The sequence below is a fragment of the Haplochromis burtoni genome, unplaced genomic scaffold, assembly GCF_018398535.1.
Source record: "Haplochromis burtoni strain Fernald_Lab_line unplaced genomic scaffold, NCSU_Asbu1 Contig_55, whole genome shotgun sequence".
Lineage (NCBI taxonomy): Eukaryota > Metazoa > Chordata > Actinopteri > Cichliformes > Cichlidae > Haplochromis > Haplochromis burtoni.
In genome coordinates, this window is record NW_024582416.1 from 2,546,140 (window position 1) to 2,564,707 (window position 18,568).

Sequence of the window (18,568 nt, forward strand, 5' to 3'; positions counted from 1 at the left end):
GCGAAGACCAGCAGTCACCTCCTGGCTGAAATGCCGTTCACCTTGATGGGCATCAGGTGTGTTCTTTTCCGTGGGCCGAGGGCGTGAACCCACAATGAGTTCTGCCCCAGCGACAGAGAGGAGGTGAGAGAGAGCGCAAGAGAGAGAAAAGAAAAAAAAAGGCCGATCAGCGTCTTGCCGATCCCCCAGGCCATGACAGGTGCTGCTTTGCTGCATCTGGCACAGGGTGTCTTGAATCTGTGCGGGGTACAATGAAATCTCAAGACTATCAAGGGATTCTAGAGAGAAATATGCTGGTCAGTATCAGAAAGCTTGGTCTCAGTCGCAGATCATGGGTCTTACAACAGGACAATGACACAAAACACAGCTAAAAACACCCAAGAATGGCTAAGAGGAAAACATAAGACTATTTTAAAGTGGCCTTCTATGAACCCTGACCTCAATCCTATTGAGCATCTTTGGAAGGAGCTGAAACATGCAGTCTGGAAAAGGCGCCCTTCAAACCAGAAACAACTGGATCAGTTTGCTCATGAGGAGTGGACCAAAATACCTGCTGAGAGGTGACAGTTACAGGAATCGTTTGATTGCAGTGTTTGCCTCAAAAGGTTGTGCAACAAAATATTAAGTTGTGGGTACCATCATTTTTGTCCAGGCCTATTTCATGCATTTATTTTTAAATAATTCAGTTGAAGCTTGGTTGAAAAGCAATGTCTGACTTTCATTGGTTGAGATTTATAGAACTTTTATTTATTATTACTTTTGTCAGATTAAAGTTATTGCTGTGACCATTGTGAGTTTTTCTTTCATTGACCGAAGGGTAGCAACATTTTTATCCACGTCTGTAAATATTTAAATATATCATATAGTAAATCTTTGTTAAACAAGTAACATCAGGATCTTTACTGCACATGTACATCAGCAAAAATATCTTGGCGTGCAGTTTAATTGGTGAAGTCAGTTATTTTGTTAGTGAATTTTTTTTCTTGTTCTACAGTAGTCAAACACTTTAGAGGCAAAAAGATTTAACTGTCAGCCATAAAATCTTTGTGTACTTACAAGTTCTAACATGCACAAATGCTCGAAGAAACCAAAAATAAAGTGGATGCCAACTACCATGGCAGCCCTGTAAGTTTAAACAAACTTACTCAAGGTTGTTCAAACATCTAAAATATAATGTTTATTTAGCAGACAACATACAACAACAGAGTTACATATTTGCGCTGAAGTCAAGCAAACCTTTGGGTTATTTTAAAAACCAGGAAGCTGTATACAGGGCATCACACCTGTACATTAAGAATTAACATGACTTGTGTGTAAACACCTATAAAACTAACCCTGCAGGTTCCAGAGTAATTCCAAGGAAAGTGGTGGAGTTTGAGTGAAATTTGCATAGTAAGATAAGGAGGTGCCACAACCTGTCCTGTCTGATTTAGGGGATTGTGGGCATTATATAAGACTGAAGCCTGTCCACTCTTACCTGCAGACCTGCTCCGTATCTACTAAACAACACGCTTCCTCTTTTGTGACTCGTTCAGGTAAGATGTTTGTTTAACAATTTTAGGACTAATGACTAAAATCAGTTATTATAGTTTTGCTTTTTCTATTTACTTTTAGTGTTAGGTTTTGTTTTGTTTTTATTAGTTTCATAGTCTCATTAAATATTATTACTATATGGGCATTTCATTGATATTTTATTGTAAATTGCAGTTCTTTTTCTTTTAAAAGAGAAAAAAAACCCAAGCAATGTTTTTAATATTTATATTATTATATTATTATTTATATTATTTCACCTATTTTTTTTCTCACCTAGATTTAGTTAGGCAACCCACCTTTATCATTATGGGTCACCTATACCTATTAGAACAGGTGCTGCACTTGTGCTGTTGCAGACTGTTACCTTGCAAAAAACGGCTCATAAAACTGAGTTAAATCTTAGGTAATTTCCTCTAAATGTCTACCACTTTAATCTCAGTATGTATATTGTTTTTAGTTAATTCTATTAATATTATTAGTAGTAGCAGCTATAGTCAATATAAACATTAAGCATGAGCTGAGCAGCTTCCTAAAAAGCAAATGGGCATACAGTGCTTAACAAATTTATTAGACCATCTATCATAACAAGAATGAAAATGTGTTTTTAGAAATTACTTAGAATTATATTGTTATCTATTAGGCAAATTAAAATAAAATTACAGTTGTATACCCAAATATGAAAATTAATGGATAACAACAGCTTTAAAAATACTATTTTGATTAAAGAGGCTACACATACAGTTGGTTACAGAAACATAAAACATGATTTTGGTATTTACTAATAGTGTTAATTGAGAGCAGCTGTGGTATAAACGTTACACTGGGTGGTGGTCTAATGAATTTGTAATTTGTATGTACTTGTTTTGTGCAGACAGAGATTTTCATACATAAAGAAGCATGCCTACAAATAACCTTTTCTGAAGTACTGAATTTAAACACAAGCAAAGAAGAATAAAATTGTCTTATATGACAATTAAATATATGAAATGACAGAGTATGTCATGTTTTTTTGGCATTGACTTTTTACATCAATTCTTACATCAACCAAGCTTTATTTTTAATATCTAAAGTTATGTTACCAAAAAAATATTTAATGTAATTTACTGGTTGTAATCTGGAGGTGGAGTAGACTGATAATCACCCTAAAGGTTTGAGGAGCGTACTGATCATTTTAAGAAGAATTTAATTTTACTGTTATGATTTGAGCTGACATTGTTTCTTTGTAGCATATCTTTTATTATACTAATCTATCAAATTTACATGCCAACTTCTTGAAAACAGACACAAACACTGCAGCAATGCCTCTTCCTGGTGCATGCCTGAACATTATGGAGGCTCGTCACAAGCAGAAGGGATATGGGAGCATCTCCAACCCTGAAAGGTTCTGTAACCAAGACTTCAAGAACCTGAAACAGTACTGTCTAATCAAAGGAGTAAGGTACCTCGATGACATGTTCCCCCCTGATGCAAAGTCTATTGGCCAGGGGATACTGAAGCCCTCCGACCTGGCCCACGTGAAGTGGCTAAGACCTGCGGTGAGTATTTAAAGATATTTAAATTGCACATTAGATGCTCTATCACATCTAAATGTTTAATCAGCCGGGGACTGATTCCCCCTTTTTCACTGCAAGTGATTCAGTTTAAATTTTCTGCTAATGACATTTTTCTGCAGTCAGATTGTAAAAGTGTTTGAATGAGCTGTTCTTCAATTCACACAGTCCCAGTACACGGCTAACAATAATGCTTAACATTTCAAAAATAAAAGTGGTTGCCCAAAACAAGCTTGACATGCAAAACTAGACTGCTAGACATGAGCTAATAATTCATTTTAGAATTTTAGAAAACAAAATACAATATCTTTTCCACCTTTGCCCCACTGCATTTGAGATTGTGAAAATGTAGCTCTTCTTATGAACCAAGAAGTGAGATTTTCACTGTAACAGTGCCCTCTAGTGGATGTGACAATAATTAAATTAAATTTAAGCCTGTGAAGTAGAGTTTCATATTTCAAACTTGGCCCCAAACCTCTTAAATTTGGGAATGGTCGGATACATTAAGTGGAAATGAGTGAAGCAATCCTTATATTTGAAAACTGACTCCCTGTTTTACAGCAAATTGCTCCTGATGCTGAATTTGTGGTTGATGGCGTGTCCAGATTTGACTTTGGTCAAGGTGTACTTGGTAGGGTCATTTCTTCACTCCTAATATTTACACTCTTGTATCTGCCTACAGTCCTGATTGTTCTTTTTTGTTGTTGTTAACCAGGAAACTGCTGGTTTCTTGCATCAATCGGCGCACTGACTTTCCAGAATCACATTTTTGAACAAGTTGTTCCGCTCGACCAAAAAATCAAAGAGAACTACTGTGGCATTTTTCACTTCAGGGTAAACATCATTAAACTATCAGAATAAGAGAAGTAATTATTATCTTTAACTGCTTTTCTCCACTAAACTAAAACTTAAAAGCTGTTTATTTCAGAGTTTAGATTATTTTGTCTATAATGATCAAATTTCATGAAACACAACAAGCTCACAAAACAATTGTATCTTTATTTAAGTTCTGGAGATTCGGGCGGTGGGTGGACGTTGTCATTGATGACAAGTTGCCGACGATCAATGGCAGACTAATCTTTGTTCACTCCACAGATCCAAATGAGTTCTGGCCTGCTCTGCTTGAGAAAGCTTATGCCAAGTATGCAAAGAAACATATGATTTATCTGATATACAGTGAACATGTTACATGTGGGGGATCTGTGAAAAATATTATCTACCTCTGTCAGGGTTTGTGGTTCCTACACCGACATGACTTCTGGAACTCCTTCAGAGGCTATGATGGATTTCACCGGTGGCGTCCACATGTGCGTCCAGCTGTCGGACGCCAGTTCAGATGTGTGGGGGCTGATATGCAGAGCTGGCAAATCCAACACATTGATGGGCTGTGGTACACCTCAAGGGGTAAGCACAAAAAAACAGAACTCAGAAACAGCCCGAGGTTATTCAGGGAGATTATTCTCCAACTACAAAAAAGGGCTACCAATAAAACTGGTATCATATTGCCTAAAAACTATAAAACTAAATCAATGATGTAATGATGAAGTTATATTTATGGCATAATCAACCAATATTGCACAAATACAACCCAAGTTAGCATGCACTTTGGGACTGCTTAAGTGGGAATGCAAATCCTGGAACAAGAAGACTGTTTTGACTTACTAGACTCTGAAAGTTCAAAATCTATTTTAAGTTTTTTGTGAAGCGGTTGGTTGACTGCCAGAAACATCTTTTATGAAGACAAAGTGTCCCAAAATGTTGAAATTTGCTTTAAGTCAACATAACCAAACTTTGCAGTCACTTTTTTCTAATGATATTATTGTATCAGAAGTCTTTATTTTCATTTTTTATGCTTTTACAATGACCAATGTTCCTTGATTGTAGGAAACATCTGCTAACACAGTTTTGCCAAATGGACTGGTCCAAGGGCACGCCTACACTGTGACAGGGGTTAAAGAGGTAAAGAATTATACTTACACAGTAATCACAGTTAGTATTGGAAGTGAATCTACAGTAATAATACTTCCCTGGTAAGATTACAGCAATAAAAAAAATGCTATCACATAGTATCACAGTATGCAGTGTAGGAAGAATTACGGCAAAAACAAACGCCTGACATATTAGACAAAATGTTTAGGGGAGATTTAAAAACCTTTAAGCATACATTTAAATACAACAATAATATGTCCCAGAAGGTTGATTCTGTTCATCTGGACGTAGCGTTTTGTGGGAGAAACGTTTCGTCACTCATCCAATTGACTTATTCAGTCTCAGCTGACTGCAGGTTTCCCCAACCTTATAAACAGTACATTTGCATAATGACTGAAAATAGAACCACTGAATGAACAGTGGGCTCTGAGATCAGTTCCTTGATCATTAATATGCAAATTCTCATGACCATTGACTAACAACTACTGATCAAAGACCACTGATCAGTGGCCATGAGTACCATCCAAAGAGAGTTGGGGAATGGCTGCAATCACAGCAATCACATAAATGGCCTCCTTGACTCCCCCTCAAACCAGTGTTCCCAGCTGATTGTTCGTTCAGTGATGCTCGTTTCAGTCATTGTGCAATGTACTGTTTATAAGGTTGGGGAAACCTGCAGTCAGCTGAAACTGAAGACGTCACTTGGATGAGTGACGAAACGTTTCTTGCATTGAAAACGTTACGTCCAGATGAACAGAATCAGCCTTTTGTGATTTACTTACCTGGATGATTGAGCATGCATTGAACCAATAACTGTGATTTTTCTGGTGCCTGCGGCCAGCTTATTAGCCAAGGAAAACTTGTGAAGCTGATCCGTTTGTGGAACCCCTGGGGCAAAGGAGAGTGGGTAGGAGACTGGAGTGATCGGTAAGCAGTAATCAGCTTTGGTATATTTAATTAGAGAATAATTTTCTTCAAAATATGCAACTCTGGATAAAAATTACCAACATAATGTGTCATCTCTTACCTAAAATACTGTCTTTAAGGTCACCCATGTGGGACGTTGTGAATTCTCAAGACCGCCAAATGTGCCTTTCAGTGGCTGATGATGGAGAGTTTTGGTAAGCAAATTTCGTCAAAAGAAAACTACAACCTCTGGCGGTATTATATTAATACCACCAGAAGTTGTAGTTTTCTCTTTTTTTGCTTTATTTACTCTGTACTATGTTATAAGCTTAGTGTTTTATACTTTGACATCACATCTAAATAAATTAGGAATGAGAATCTACCTGATTTTATTAACAGGATGGCATTTGAAGATTTCTGTAAGTTCTACACAGATCTTGACATCTGTGGCCTGAAACCAGACTTCATAGATGGAAAATCCTCTGCTCAGTGGAAGACCTCTGTGTACGAGGGTCGGTGGGTTGCTGGAACTACTGCTGGAGGCTGCATAAATAACAGAGGTAATTATATAGCATATACTGGAATATAGGTGTTTAAATGTTCAGCAGAACATAATGTTTTAATCTTCAATTCATGTAAATAAAACATATTTTTCCCTCTATGTCCTCCAGACACTTTCTGGACAAATCCACAGTATCGAATTAAGGTCGTAGGTGAAAACTCAGAGACCAATGGGGAGAAAAACATCCTAGTGTCTCTCATGCAAAAGCCTGACAAGAGGAACAGACGCCTGGTGCAGAACCTCCACATTGGTTTTTCTGTATATTTGGTAAATATTTCTCTTTGTCATATCATTCATACATGCATAACTATGGTGAAAACAAAAACCATGTTGAAGTTGACATTTTCAGAGCATGAAAATGTATTTAACTATTGTCAGAACTTGTATCGTAATGTGAAAACAACAATAATAATGTGGTGTTGAAATGCAGAAAATGACAGATCAAAAATTTACTACAACATAAAAAAAAACATTTTGTTAGCAAGCCAAGCTTTAATATGCTGTCCAAGCATTCATACAGTGGCTGTGCACATGTTGAAATAACTAACTTACGACTAACTGAATTATTGTTTATTCCCAACATGAACAAAATTCATCTGACGTCCTTCAAGGTGTCTGAAGACGTAAGAAACTAATTTAATCTATTTCATGTTTATAATACACATATGGTGATGTGAAAAGGAAAGTACACTGTCTTTCACTATTAAGGTTCTGTGTATCTGTATGTGCTGATACATAAAACCTTCAAGTTGACATGTCTGTACGCACTTCAGAAACTTCTTCAAATGAAATTGGGGAGCTGAAATATCACTTTGAATAATTTCAGTACAAAACGCAAAGTGGGAAGTTTCCAGCAATGTTCTTCAACACCCATCTGCCTGTTGCTCGGAGTGATAAATACATGAATGCCCGTGAGGTGATAGAGTTCCTTATGCTGAAGCCTGGTGAATACCTGATTGTGCCATCCACCTTCAAACCCAACGAGACAGCCTCCTTCATCCTCACCATCCACTCAAGAGAAGAGACGTGTTGCTAGTATGCTCACTGTCGATGTCTGAAGATATGACATAAAAAAGTTTTGAAACAAAATTTGCATTTGACACATTACAGTTGATTTCTATGAAAGTAATGCATATTGGTCTCCCCACAGTGAGAATTCAAATTCAAATGAGCAAAGATATGAGCCAGTTGAAAAGGTTTGTAACAAATCATTTAATTGTGTCCGTGTTATTTTGCTGTTCATGTGTTATTAATGTGAACTGTTGACTCGTCAGGTCACAAAAGTAAAAAACCATCAGGATGAAGAAAACAAGAAAACATTCTTCCGTCAATACTCTGACAAGGTAATTAAAAAAGATCTTTTTGCTAATAGTATTAGCCGCATCACTGCAATATTACAAGTTTATATAGCATTATGTGTCTAACAGTCTGTGTGAATGTATCAGGTAGTAAACCAAATCAATTAATGTTTCAGTATGAAGAAGTGGATGCTGAGCAGCTCCAGAGGCTTCTAAATGAAAACATCCTGAAAGGTTTGGCCTTTAAAAAGTCTGTCAAGCTCAATTTAAATTTACTAAACTTTGCTAATTCAACTCTGTTTTATTTAGGAGAAATGAAATCTGGAGGGTTCAGCCTTGATGCCTGTCGCAGCATGGTGGCTCTAATGGATGTATCCTATTATAATACATGTGATACTGGAAAAAGCAGATTAAGAAACTTTGTAGTTTGCCTTTCTGAGCTGTTGAAAAGTAACTATTGCAGAAGTCTATATGTAAGCAAACCTGAGTGCTTCTCTGTTGATATAACCAGCATTACTCATCTGAAAAACCAGACTAAGATTTGTCCCTTTGCTACCTTAATGTGGGTTTTAAAAGACGTCGATCACAGGCAAACTAAACAGTGAGGAATTTGTCCGTCTGTGGAACAAGGTCACCAAATACAAGGTAAAGGGAAAAAAACAGCCTTAAAACATATATCAATACATCTGCTATAGATGTGAAGATTTTCCCTGATCAGTTTCATGGTTTCAGTCTTCTCTTATCAGGAGACTTTCTTCCTCACCGACGTTTCAAAAACAGGAACGCTGTCACTGAGTGAGCTGAGGAATGCATTTGTAGCTTCAGGTATATGTTTATAGTTATATGTGTGTATATGTATGTATATATACATATATGTGTGTGTATTAGTATATATTAGTGCTGTCAGCGTTAATCTCGTTAAAATACTGTTAGCGCCATAACCCAGAGCTTCCCAAAGTGTGTGGCCCACCCCCTAGGGTGGGGCGCAGAGCCATTGCAGGGGGTATGAAAAGGAAAAAAAAAAAAAAGGACACTTGGACACTGCTAGCATAATGGACAGGTTTTTGACGGGTGTCCACACAAACGCAAAGCAGGAGATGAAGCATCGCCAAATATGTTTCCAAACCAACTTAATTCTAAGCCAAAGACTAGAAAATACGATGAAGCATATCGTGTGTGTATGTAAGCGTGTAAAACCTGAAGATGGAGACAAAATACTGTTTATCTGCCATTCTGCAATTCATCTCATGTAAACAATAACGTGCGCACAGCGTGACGTGAAAAAAGGCACATACCTTTGATGTTGCCTGACGAACTGTCTATCCCTCGTCCACACGGAGGGATGGACAAGGAGTCTAAAAAAGGAGTTTTAAAAAAATCTCCATTTTCGGTGATTCCAAACGCCGTTTACGTGCTGACGAAAGGCCCAAACGCATAGAAACAGCTGCGTTTTCAAAAATACCCGTGTAGGTGTGGACGTAGCGTAAAAGATTTAGTAGTGTATTTTATCACTACCTGTAATTTATTGCAGATTACTTGTATTTGTTTAATTGTTTACTAAATGTTTGAGGTGTGAAATAAACTGTTGGTGTTTGAAAACAAAATATGGGCGTGTGTGGCTGGAGGATGTGTTTGTGCATGCGGGGAGCGAACATTTTTCTTGTAAAACAAAGGGGGCCCCAGCAAAAAAAGTTCGGGAACCACTGCCATAACTACATTAACGCGGCAAATCTTCATTAGCAAGATAGCGCGGATTGACATCATTTTAACGAGATTAACGCTGACAGCACTAGTATGTATATGTATGTATGTACATATATCTCAGCAAACTCCTCCTGAAGTCTGACTGTGTGTGTTCTTCAGGAATGAAGGTTTCAGATGACATGCTCAGTCTGATGGCTCTGCGCTATGGCGCCTCCTCTGGACACATGGCACTGGAGTGCTTCATCAGTCTCATGATTCGCTTGGACTGCATGAAGAGTAAGTGAAGCCGAGAAGAAATAACAACAGTAGATGTGTAGATAGCTGAAAATAAATCTCATGCAGTGAGAATGAAAAGTTTTTTCAGTGGAAAACATCTTTCTCGCTTCTAAGATTTGATTAAGGTTCATGATTTGTACAGTTTAAACTCAAAGTTGTGTTCTTCAACAGAAATCTTCAAACAGTTGTCTGATGGAAAATCCATTCATCTCAAGGAGTCAGAGGTAATAAAGTCACTTTAGTGCTGACAGAGCAAACGAATAAATAAATATAAATATTTATACAAAGAAAATGCATTCGTTTAAATGGTGATACTTAAATGTTGTTAATAAATAATCTCTGTCTTATTTTCAGTGGATGTACGTTTCCATGTACACTTAAGCCAGCTGAAAGACAGATGCACGTTTCATCTGGAAAACACAAGAAGATATTTCAAAAACTTGTTTTCTGTGAATTAGCTATAACACTTTAGTACTTTGAAACAACTAAACACAATAATGTGAAACTATAACAAACACTAACATTTAAAGCTGTAAACCTTATGCCTCTCTGCATATTATGTCAAAGACTGAATAGCTGCATTTTTTTGTGACTAGTACTGCAAACTTGTCAATCTGTGTTTTATAATAGAAACATAATACAGATGTTCGTGAATGACATGGGACTATTGTATCAGTCAAAAATGAATGAAGTGGATGGGAAATTAAACTGATAAGATAACTACAAAAACTCGGAAAATGGAAATTCAAAGGAAGAAAATGTCAAATTTAACTAGTACATTTGTTTTTATATGTAATTTTCTATATCAGCTGCTTTTTAAAATTCCTTTTATATTGGGGAAAGGAAGTACCAAACTTCAGTGGGTCAGTTTCAATAGTGAGAGGTTGCGTTCTCCTCCTTTCAATGAAGCATTGCCTTTGTGATCTTCAGCAATTTTCTTTTTTCCAGCAGCTGGGATTTTTTTTAATCTTATCATTTGTTTTGTGGGTTTTGATATATTTAGCTGCATAATTGCCTGTTAAAGTTACATTTTCTTAATAAAATCATGTGTTATTTTGTAGATTTGCCGTCTTTGATTTTTCTTTGAGAGATCTTTTTTTACCCAGACACTTTTATAGATACTTCCCTTTATTACATTGAATGCTTTAGACATACTAAAAAACGTCTAAAGCATTTAGACATTTGCTTACATAAGGATGTCTATAAATGCAGGTGACACCGAGGCACCCTAGGCAGTAGGTCAATGATCAATTTTTATTAACGTATCACCAGACCTGTGGCCATATGTTCTGAGCACTCGGGTGAAGGGTCGGGCTGAGCTGTCAACTGATCAGTTGTGAGTTGGATTAGGTGGTGGAAGATGATGCTGGACAGACCTAGCAGTATAGTGAGGGTGTGCTGGGAATGCTTAGCAAAGGTCCTGGTCCGCGAGATCTTCAACTCACACCACCGGCAGAGCTGCAACAGCATTCCAAGGGAGATTGGGGGACACTGAGTCCAAATGGACCGTGTTCAGCGCCTCCATTGCTAAAGCCGCTGCGGCTGCAAGGTGATTGGTGTCTGTTGTGGTGGTAACCCCCGAACCAAATGGAGGAAACCCGAGGTGAAGGGAGCCACCAGACTGAAGGAGAAGTCCTATTGGGCTTGGTTAGCCCGTGGGACTTTGGAAGCAGCCAGTAGGTGCCAACAGGCCAAGCAGAATATGGCTTGGGCAGTGCCTGAAGCAAAAATTCGGGTATGAGAGGAGTTTGGAAAGGCCATTGAAAAAGACTTTCAAACTGATGGAAAACTGTTGAGCAACTTGGGAGGGGAAAGCGATACTCTACCTGCACTGTGTATAGTGCAGGCGGAACGTAGCTGACTTCAACTGAGAACATTGTTGGGTGGTGGAAGGAATACTTCGAGGACCTCCTTAATATCAATGGCACATCTTCTGCTGAGGAAGCAGAGTGTTGGGAAGAGGAGGACAACTCGTTTATATTTGAGGGTGAGGTCACTGAGGCAGTAAAACAACTCCTTGGTTGCAGGGCCCCTGGGGTGGATGAGGATCGCCCTGAGTTGCTAAGGGCTTTGGGTGTTGTAGGGCAGTCTTGGTTGACACACCTCCAAATGTTCCATGGAGATCGGGGGCGGTACATCTGGACTGCTAGACCAGAGTGGTGGTTCACATCTTTAAGAACGGGGACCGGAGGGTGTATTCCAACTATAAGGGGATCACACTCCTCAGCCTCCCCGGGAAAGTCTATGCCAGTGTTGGAAAGAAGAGTCCGTTTGTTAGTCGAATCTTAAATACAGGAGGAACAAAGCGATTTTCGTCCTGGTCGTGAAGAACTTGCAACTTAGAAATGTATTTATTGTCATTGTACAGTGTAACACTGGACCAGCTCTTTAGCCTCTCAAGGATACTTGGGGGTGCATGGGAATTTGTCCAACTAGTCCACATGTGTTTTGTGGACTTGGAAAAGACATTCGACTGTGTCCCTCAGAGTGTGGGAGGTGCTTTGGTAGTATTGATTGTCTTGCCCATTGCTACAGGCCATTCAATCCTTATACAACCATTGCAAGAGCTTGGTGCCCATAGCGGTCATCTGGTTCTGTTGGCTTTATGGGGTGGTTTCCAGCTCGCACTGGAAAGGTTCACAGCTGAGTTTAAAGTGGTGGAAATGAGAATCAGCACCTCCAAATCTGAGGCCATGGTCCTGAGCTGGAAAAGGGTGGAGTGCCCACTCCGGGTCATGGATGAGTTCCTGCCCCAAGTAGAGGAGTTCAAGTATCTTGTTCCCAAGTGATGGGAGAAAGGAATGGGAGATCAACAGATGTATTGGTGCTGCGGCTGCAGTGATGCAGACACTATTCTGGTCCGTCGTGGTGAAGAGAGAGCGGAGCATAAAAGCAAAGCTCTCGATCTACCGATTGATTACTACCTTCACCTATGGTCACGAGATGTTGTGACCGAATGAACGAGATTGCAGATACAAGCGGCGGAAATGGCTCCCTCTGAAGGGTGGCTGGCCTCTCCCTTCGCGATAAGGTGAGGAGTTCGGCCACCCAGGAGGGGCTCAAAGTAGAGCCGCTGCTCCTCCACATCGAAAGGAGTCAGTTGAGGCTGTGAGGGCATCTCATAAGGATGCCTCCTGGGTGAGGTGTTCCAGGCATGTCCCACTGGGAGGAGGCCCCAGGGCAGACATAGGGCACACTGGAGAGTTTATATCTCTTGGCTGGTCTGGGAACGTATTGGTGTTCCCCTGGACAAGCTGGAGGAGATGGCTAGAGAGAGGGAGGTCTGAGCTTCTCTGCTGATGCTGCTGCCCCCGTGACCTGGCCCCAGATAAGCAGAAGAAGATTGATGGAAAGATGACTAACATTGCTTTAGGTTAAATATTGCTACTTTTAATTGGATACCAAATTAGGGAAAGTTCTTCTATGTCTTATTTATATTAACTAAGTTGAGCTTTTTTCATCATTCTGAGCCAGGAAAATATGCTTTCTACCAAATATGCATATTTTGATCCTATCTGAATTTGCTACTAAACAACTGTGATAAATCATCACCAGTGAGAAGAAAGCTAAACCACAAGTGTATCTTTAAAGACACATAAGGAACAATCAGGATGATTGAGGTTTCCATTTAAAATTTCTCCCTTTTATACATAACTGATGTTCTGTTATGAATTTTATTCGTTTAGAACAAATTCAAATAAATGTCCATTTTCCAACATTCTTTACATTTCTAAAGAATTTAGCACATTTCATGTTCATTATATACAGAAGTCAAACAGTTTAATCACGTCTATTGAAGTATAATAGTCAAACCTCTCATGGATAAGTTTACCTTAAAGTTCTTATCACCATTCTGACACCAATATGCATAATTTTTAAAGTAAAGTTTCTACTTTGTGATAAAACTCAATAGAAATAGGAGACATAGTAAACTCAACAGTGTCAAGTGTGCTAGTGAGAAGTTACCTTGTCAGAGTGTTTATTGAAAAAGTCTCTTATGTTCATCTTCCTGTGGACTTTTGACTTTGACCTAAATAAAAAGGTATTCACATTATCACTTAGCAAATAACACAACAGCAATGAGACATGATTGATTGTTGAATACCCACATTCTCATCAAGCTCATGTTTGTGATGCATATTTCTTCTTCACAGAAAAACATTTCCGTGTTTGCACATGTATCATGAAGATTGTTCCAATTTAGCATTGCCATATTTTGTCCTTCAGCCCTGCTAGTATGCACTTATGAGTGTGCATACTAGCAGTTGGTCTCTGCTTTTGGGTGGATGGTCAGGATAGGGGCCACTGGGATTGAAGGTAGATGGCACAATCAAGTGTTCCGTCAATGTCTGTTTCTTTAATTTAGGATTGCTAAAATGAAATTGAATGTAAATAACTATTTAAAATGCGTTTTAACAAAGAGGAATTTAAGATGATTTCACACTTCTTTGGAATATATCTCAGCATTCAAGGGAATTCATTTGCAGTTTATAGTTTGCAGAATATGACCCTAGTAAAATGTTTATGAATCTTTTTCTGTTTGTCTGCTCTTCAAAGCTGATGACAACTGTGGCAAAAGGTTTAATCATACAGGAAATTTTAGATAATGATTAATAGGAGCAGTGTAGCCTTGTAGTATAGGCCATCCTGATCACCACCCTGATGGACAGTACCATTGTCAGATTCAAGAAATAAAGGTGCCATGACATATCCATGTTAGACAGTGAAGAGCAATGTTTACCTCAAATATGAAAAACCCAATGTGGAGGTTTTGCACCAGGTGACTGTTCCTTTTTTCAGGCTTTTGAATGAGTGACACCATTATGTTTTTATCGCCATCTTTGTCTGAGTAGCCACTGCAAAATTTGAAACGACACTGTGGTTTGGTCCAGAAACTGTCTTTCCTGGGAAAATTAAAAAGTGTTTCCTGCAGCCGCCTCTCTATGGCGTGACGCAACCCTTCCCCAGGGTTCTTCCACCACAGATCACACAGGTTGTAAATTTTATCCATTATCTCCCTCCTGAGCGTCTCCTCAGAGTCCGCTGGGTCCATGTGTGGCTGGATCATTCTGTCACGGTCTGTGGTGGCAGACCATGGGTATGTGGCGAAGTAAGACCCAAAATGCAGGACTATTTAATGCAAGCAGTGCGTTTATTTACAGTAACTGATAGCAGTCATGGTTATAAGCTTTTATTACAGTCACTTTATAAATGCCTCTATAAAAGGATTAAGGTCCTTTCAGTTGCTTTGGCAGATGTTTAAACCGCTGTCTCTGGGTAAATTCTGACGAAATTATACCACAGCAGGATATAGTTATAAAACTTTATAGGTGTTTAGTGAAAGGAATGAAAATAAGTCCTCATGTATGAGTGAGTATAGGGCAGCAGAAGTATCAGGGACATTAAGCCACTGCTGGTGGTTCTGTGTGGTGTAGTTCTACTTACCCTGGGAGGTGTACCACAGCCCATCAGTGTGTTTGATTTGCCAGTTCTGCAGATCAGCCTCCACAGGCTTGGAATCGGTTGTGACAGCTCGATGTTAATGTGGACGCCGCCGGTGAAGTCCATCATAGCCTCTGAAGGAGTTCCAGCAATCATGTCAGAGTAGGAGCCACAAACCCTGACAAAATAATAGTTTGTTTGTTTTTTTACAGATATTTAGAGAAATCACACCTTCAACTCTCATTATGTCTAAGATTAAGACTGCATACTTGGCATAGGCTTTCTCCAGGAGAGCAGGCCAGAACTCATTTTGGTTTTTGGAATGAACAAAAATTAGTCTGCCATTGATTGTTGGTAGTTTGTCATCAATGACCACATCCTCCCACTGCCCAAATCTCCAGAACTGGGGGAAAAAAGAATGAATCTAGTTTGCCACTCTTGATTTATTATTCAAAAAATGTCTTGTAGCGTGTTGGGGCTCGACCTCGGTCTGTAAAAGTGATGATAGATGAAATGATGTTTTAGGCCAGGGATTTTATTCCCTTTCAGGCCAATCTATTTATTGGGATGTGTTTAGCAAAATAGCAAGTTACTTCCTCCCTTTGGCCCTAAAAGTTGGAGATTCTGCATTGTGGCGGGGCGTGGCCTGCGGTGCCGTGCAGAGGAGGTGGACGCACCTGCACGGCATCCGCAATCACGCCCCGCCGAATTAAATATTGTACTGGGTCCTGTGGTTGTGTTGTTGTGATAGTGTTGAGCGGGCAGCAGGAGAGCTGCAGCTCTGTGAGTATTGTGGACAGCAACCGTCAAAGCTTTAATAAAAAGCATCAAAATGCCACTGGGTCTGCCGTGTATGTTTACAGTGGTGCCGAAACCCAGGACGGGAGGCACGGCAGATCCAGGGGTGGGCCAGCAGAGGGAAGAGCTGGCGAGAATGGTGGCCGAGCTGGCAGCCACGCAGCAGGAGCAGGCGGCGGTGTGGCGCCGCAGGCGGGAAGAGCTGCAGGACCAGACTGAACGCCATCTGCAGAGGATGGAGAATCTGGCGGCGCTGATCCGGTCCTGCCCGACACCACCACCACCCCCACCGGCGCTCCCCAATGGCGCTGGAGTGGAGGAGATCCAGTCCGTGCAGGCGCCCGTGCCGGCCCCCAGGTTGCGACCAGCTAGCACGCAGCCTGCCACAGCGCCTGTCCCCACACCTCGCGTAGGAGCCGCTGGGGCTCTGCAGGGCCCAGTGCCCGTTCCTGCGCCCCGGAGAGCGCACGAGCGCATGGCGGCCGGGCGCAGCCGGGAGAGGCAGCGGCGATGGCGGCGCCCGAGGAGCCGCTCCAGCCGGGAGAGGCAGCGGCGATGGCGGCGCCCGAGGAGCCGCTCCAGCCGGGAGAGGCAGCGGCGATGGCGGCGCCCGAGGAGCCGCTCCAGCCGGGAGAGGCAGCGGCGATGGCGGCGCCCGAGGAGCCGCTCCAGCCGGGAGAGGCAGCGGCGATGGCGGCGCCCGAGGAGCCGCTCCAGCCGGTAGAGGCAGCGCCGGAGGCGCAGCGAGGGGAACGTGAGCTGCTCCCACCGGGAGGGGCGGAGAAGCCGCAGAATAAGTCGGTGGTGCCCGTGCTAAGGGAGTCCGCGCCACCGAAGCCCGAGGTTAGCGGGGTGAGCAGAGCGGCCTCACTTCCACCAGGGGCCGGTGCCTGCCGGACATCTGCCCAGCTGCCTGCGAGCCGGGGCGCACGACCGTACCGACCGCGCCGCGTCCACCTGCCACGTGGCCGACCTCTGGACCAGCTTCACCGAAGCTGCTGGGTTCGCGGGCAGCCACTTGAACTCACAACTCCCCGTCGCTTGGCCAGGGCCCGGGGGCGCCGACGGTCCGGGCTGATCCCCTCTCCCGCTCGCGGTGGGGGGGGGAGTACGTTCGGCCGGATGGTTCCCCGGCCTCAGTCGGGCGATGGGGGTATGTGGCGGGGCGTGGCCTGCGGTGCCGTGCAGAGGAGGTGGACGCACCTGCACGGCATCCGCAATCACGCCCCGCCGAATTAAATATTGTACTGGGTCCTGTGGTTGTGTTGTTGTGATAGTGTTGAGCGGGCAGCAGGAGAGCTGCAGCTCTGTGAGTATTGTGGACAGCAACCGTCAAAGCTTTAATAAAAAGCATCAAAATGCCACTGGGTCTGCCGTGTATGTTTACATGCATTTACGTTGGATGGGCAGCAGGCAAAGGCGGGGACTGTGACTTACTGGCCTCTGGTATCATAAACCAGTCATTTATGAGGTTACAATTACACACAGTTTAGTTTTAACATGAAAATTTGTTAAAATAAAATATAAGCAGTAAAAGAATTTTAAACCATGTAGCACATGCTTGTTAGCTAGTTTATTCTGCTGTGGTTAAAATACAAACAAAAAGCAACATCTCAAAAATAAATAAATAAATAAATCGGTGAGTATTTTTGATAGGTGTGTTTTTATTGAACACAAGTAGTGATCAATAAAAATATATCTGTCAAAAAATTATAATCAGATGTGTTGTTAGATGTTGGTATTTACACTGAAGTGAAAAATCCCACAGTTATTCTCATCAGCAGTTTCCTGTTCAAAAATATTCTCATGGTTACTAGAGGAAATCATGTGAGGAGAACAATAAATATATATTCATATATATTCACGAATACATTTCACCTATGAAGTTTCCTTGACCAAAATCAAACCTGGAGACTCCGTCAAGTACAAAGGCTGGAAAACAAACAATTTCCTGAAAAAGGGAGAGTGCTGATCAGAGAGTAAAGCTCTGAAAGTCTTAAAAGAAAGGATGCACATTTCTCTGTTAGTGTATCCTTCACAAAAATGTGCATATATTCATGCACACTGAAATAATCTTTCAATTGTTATAAGAGTCACAATAGCATGTTGAAGACTGTTTTGGTTGAACCACACTAAAAAACATCCCTGAAATCTGTTTGTATTTCTAATACAAGATATTGCTTGTATTAGAAACAGTGTATCAAATATCTGTTTCCAGCTGTGACAAACTAAACCAGAAACCTGACTGTGCTGTTTTTGAACCGTGGAATAAGAAATTCTACGTGTAGTGAGACTCAATCTAAATGCAGTGAAAGTACTAAAACTGAATTGCTCTTTTAAAAAATTAGCTCAACATTTTAGTAACATTTTACAATATTAGGATATATACTTCACCTAATATTCACATTTTAGGTGAACCATCAGCTCTACTTTCAAAACGCTCACTACTGGTCTCCGTGCTGCAGCTCGGTTTCAGGGTGTTGGCAAGATTCTTACTGCATTAGCCATCTTTATGTAAAGTAACAATTCTTTTTTCCCATGATTTTGCTATGGTGTGCCATGTTAAACTT

The 18,568-nt window shown here is 41.0% G+C and overlaps 1 protein-coding gene across 2 annotated transcripts; it reads left to right on the forward strand.

Moving 5' to 3' along the window:
* The first annotated feature begins 1,436 nt into the window (after positions 1-1,436).
* LOC102296868 (calpain-1 catalytic subunit) lies at positions 1,437-12,959 on the forward strand. Of its 2 annotated transcripts, none has more exons than XR_006054397.1 (22): positions 1,437-1,535; positions 2,815-3,068; positions 3,645-3,714; positions 3,799-3,917; positions 4,091-4,224; positions 4,313-4,487; positions 4,968-5,042; positions 5,854-5,939; positions 6,059-6,133; positions 6,318-6,478; positions 6,590-6,747; positions 7,092-7,103; positions 7,307-7,515; positions 7,631-7,676; positions 7,755-7,823; positions 7,955-8,012; positions 8,088-8,149; positions 8,355-8,423; positions 8,511-8,603; positions 9,642-9,758; positions 9,930-9,982; positions 10,113-12,959. XR_006054397.1 is itself a non-coding variant. In XM_042220784.1 (22 exons), exons 2-22 carry the CDS (start codon positions 2,832-2,834, stop codon positions 10,137-10,139), a joined length of 2,091 nt encoding a protein of 696 aa, XP_042076718.1. In that variant the 5' UTR covers positions 1,437-1,535; positions 2,815-2,831; the 3' UTR covers positions 10,140-12,958. The 2 variants fall into 2 exon arrangements, 1 of the variants encoding a protein (XP_042076718.1); XM_042220784.1 differs by having other exon boundaries at positions 8,525-8,603; positions 10,113-12,958.
* Positions 12,960-18,568: the final 5,609 nt, after the last annotated feature.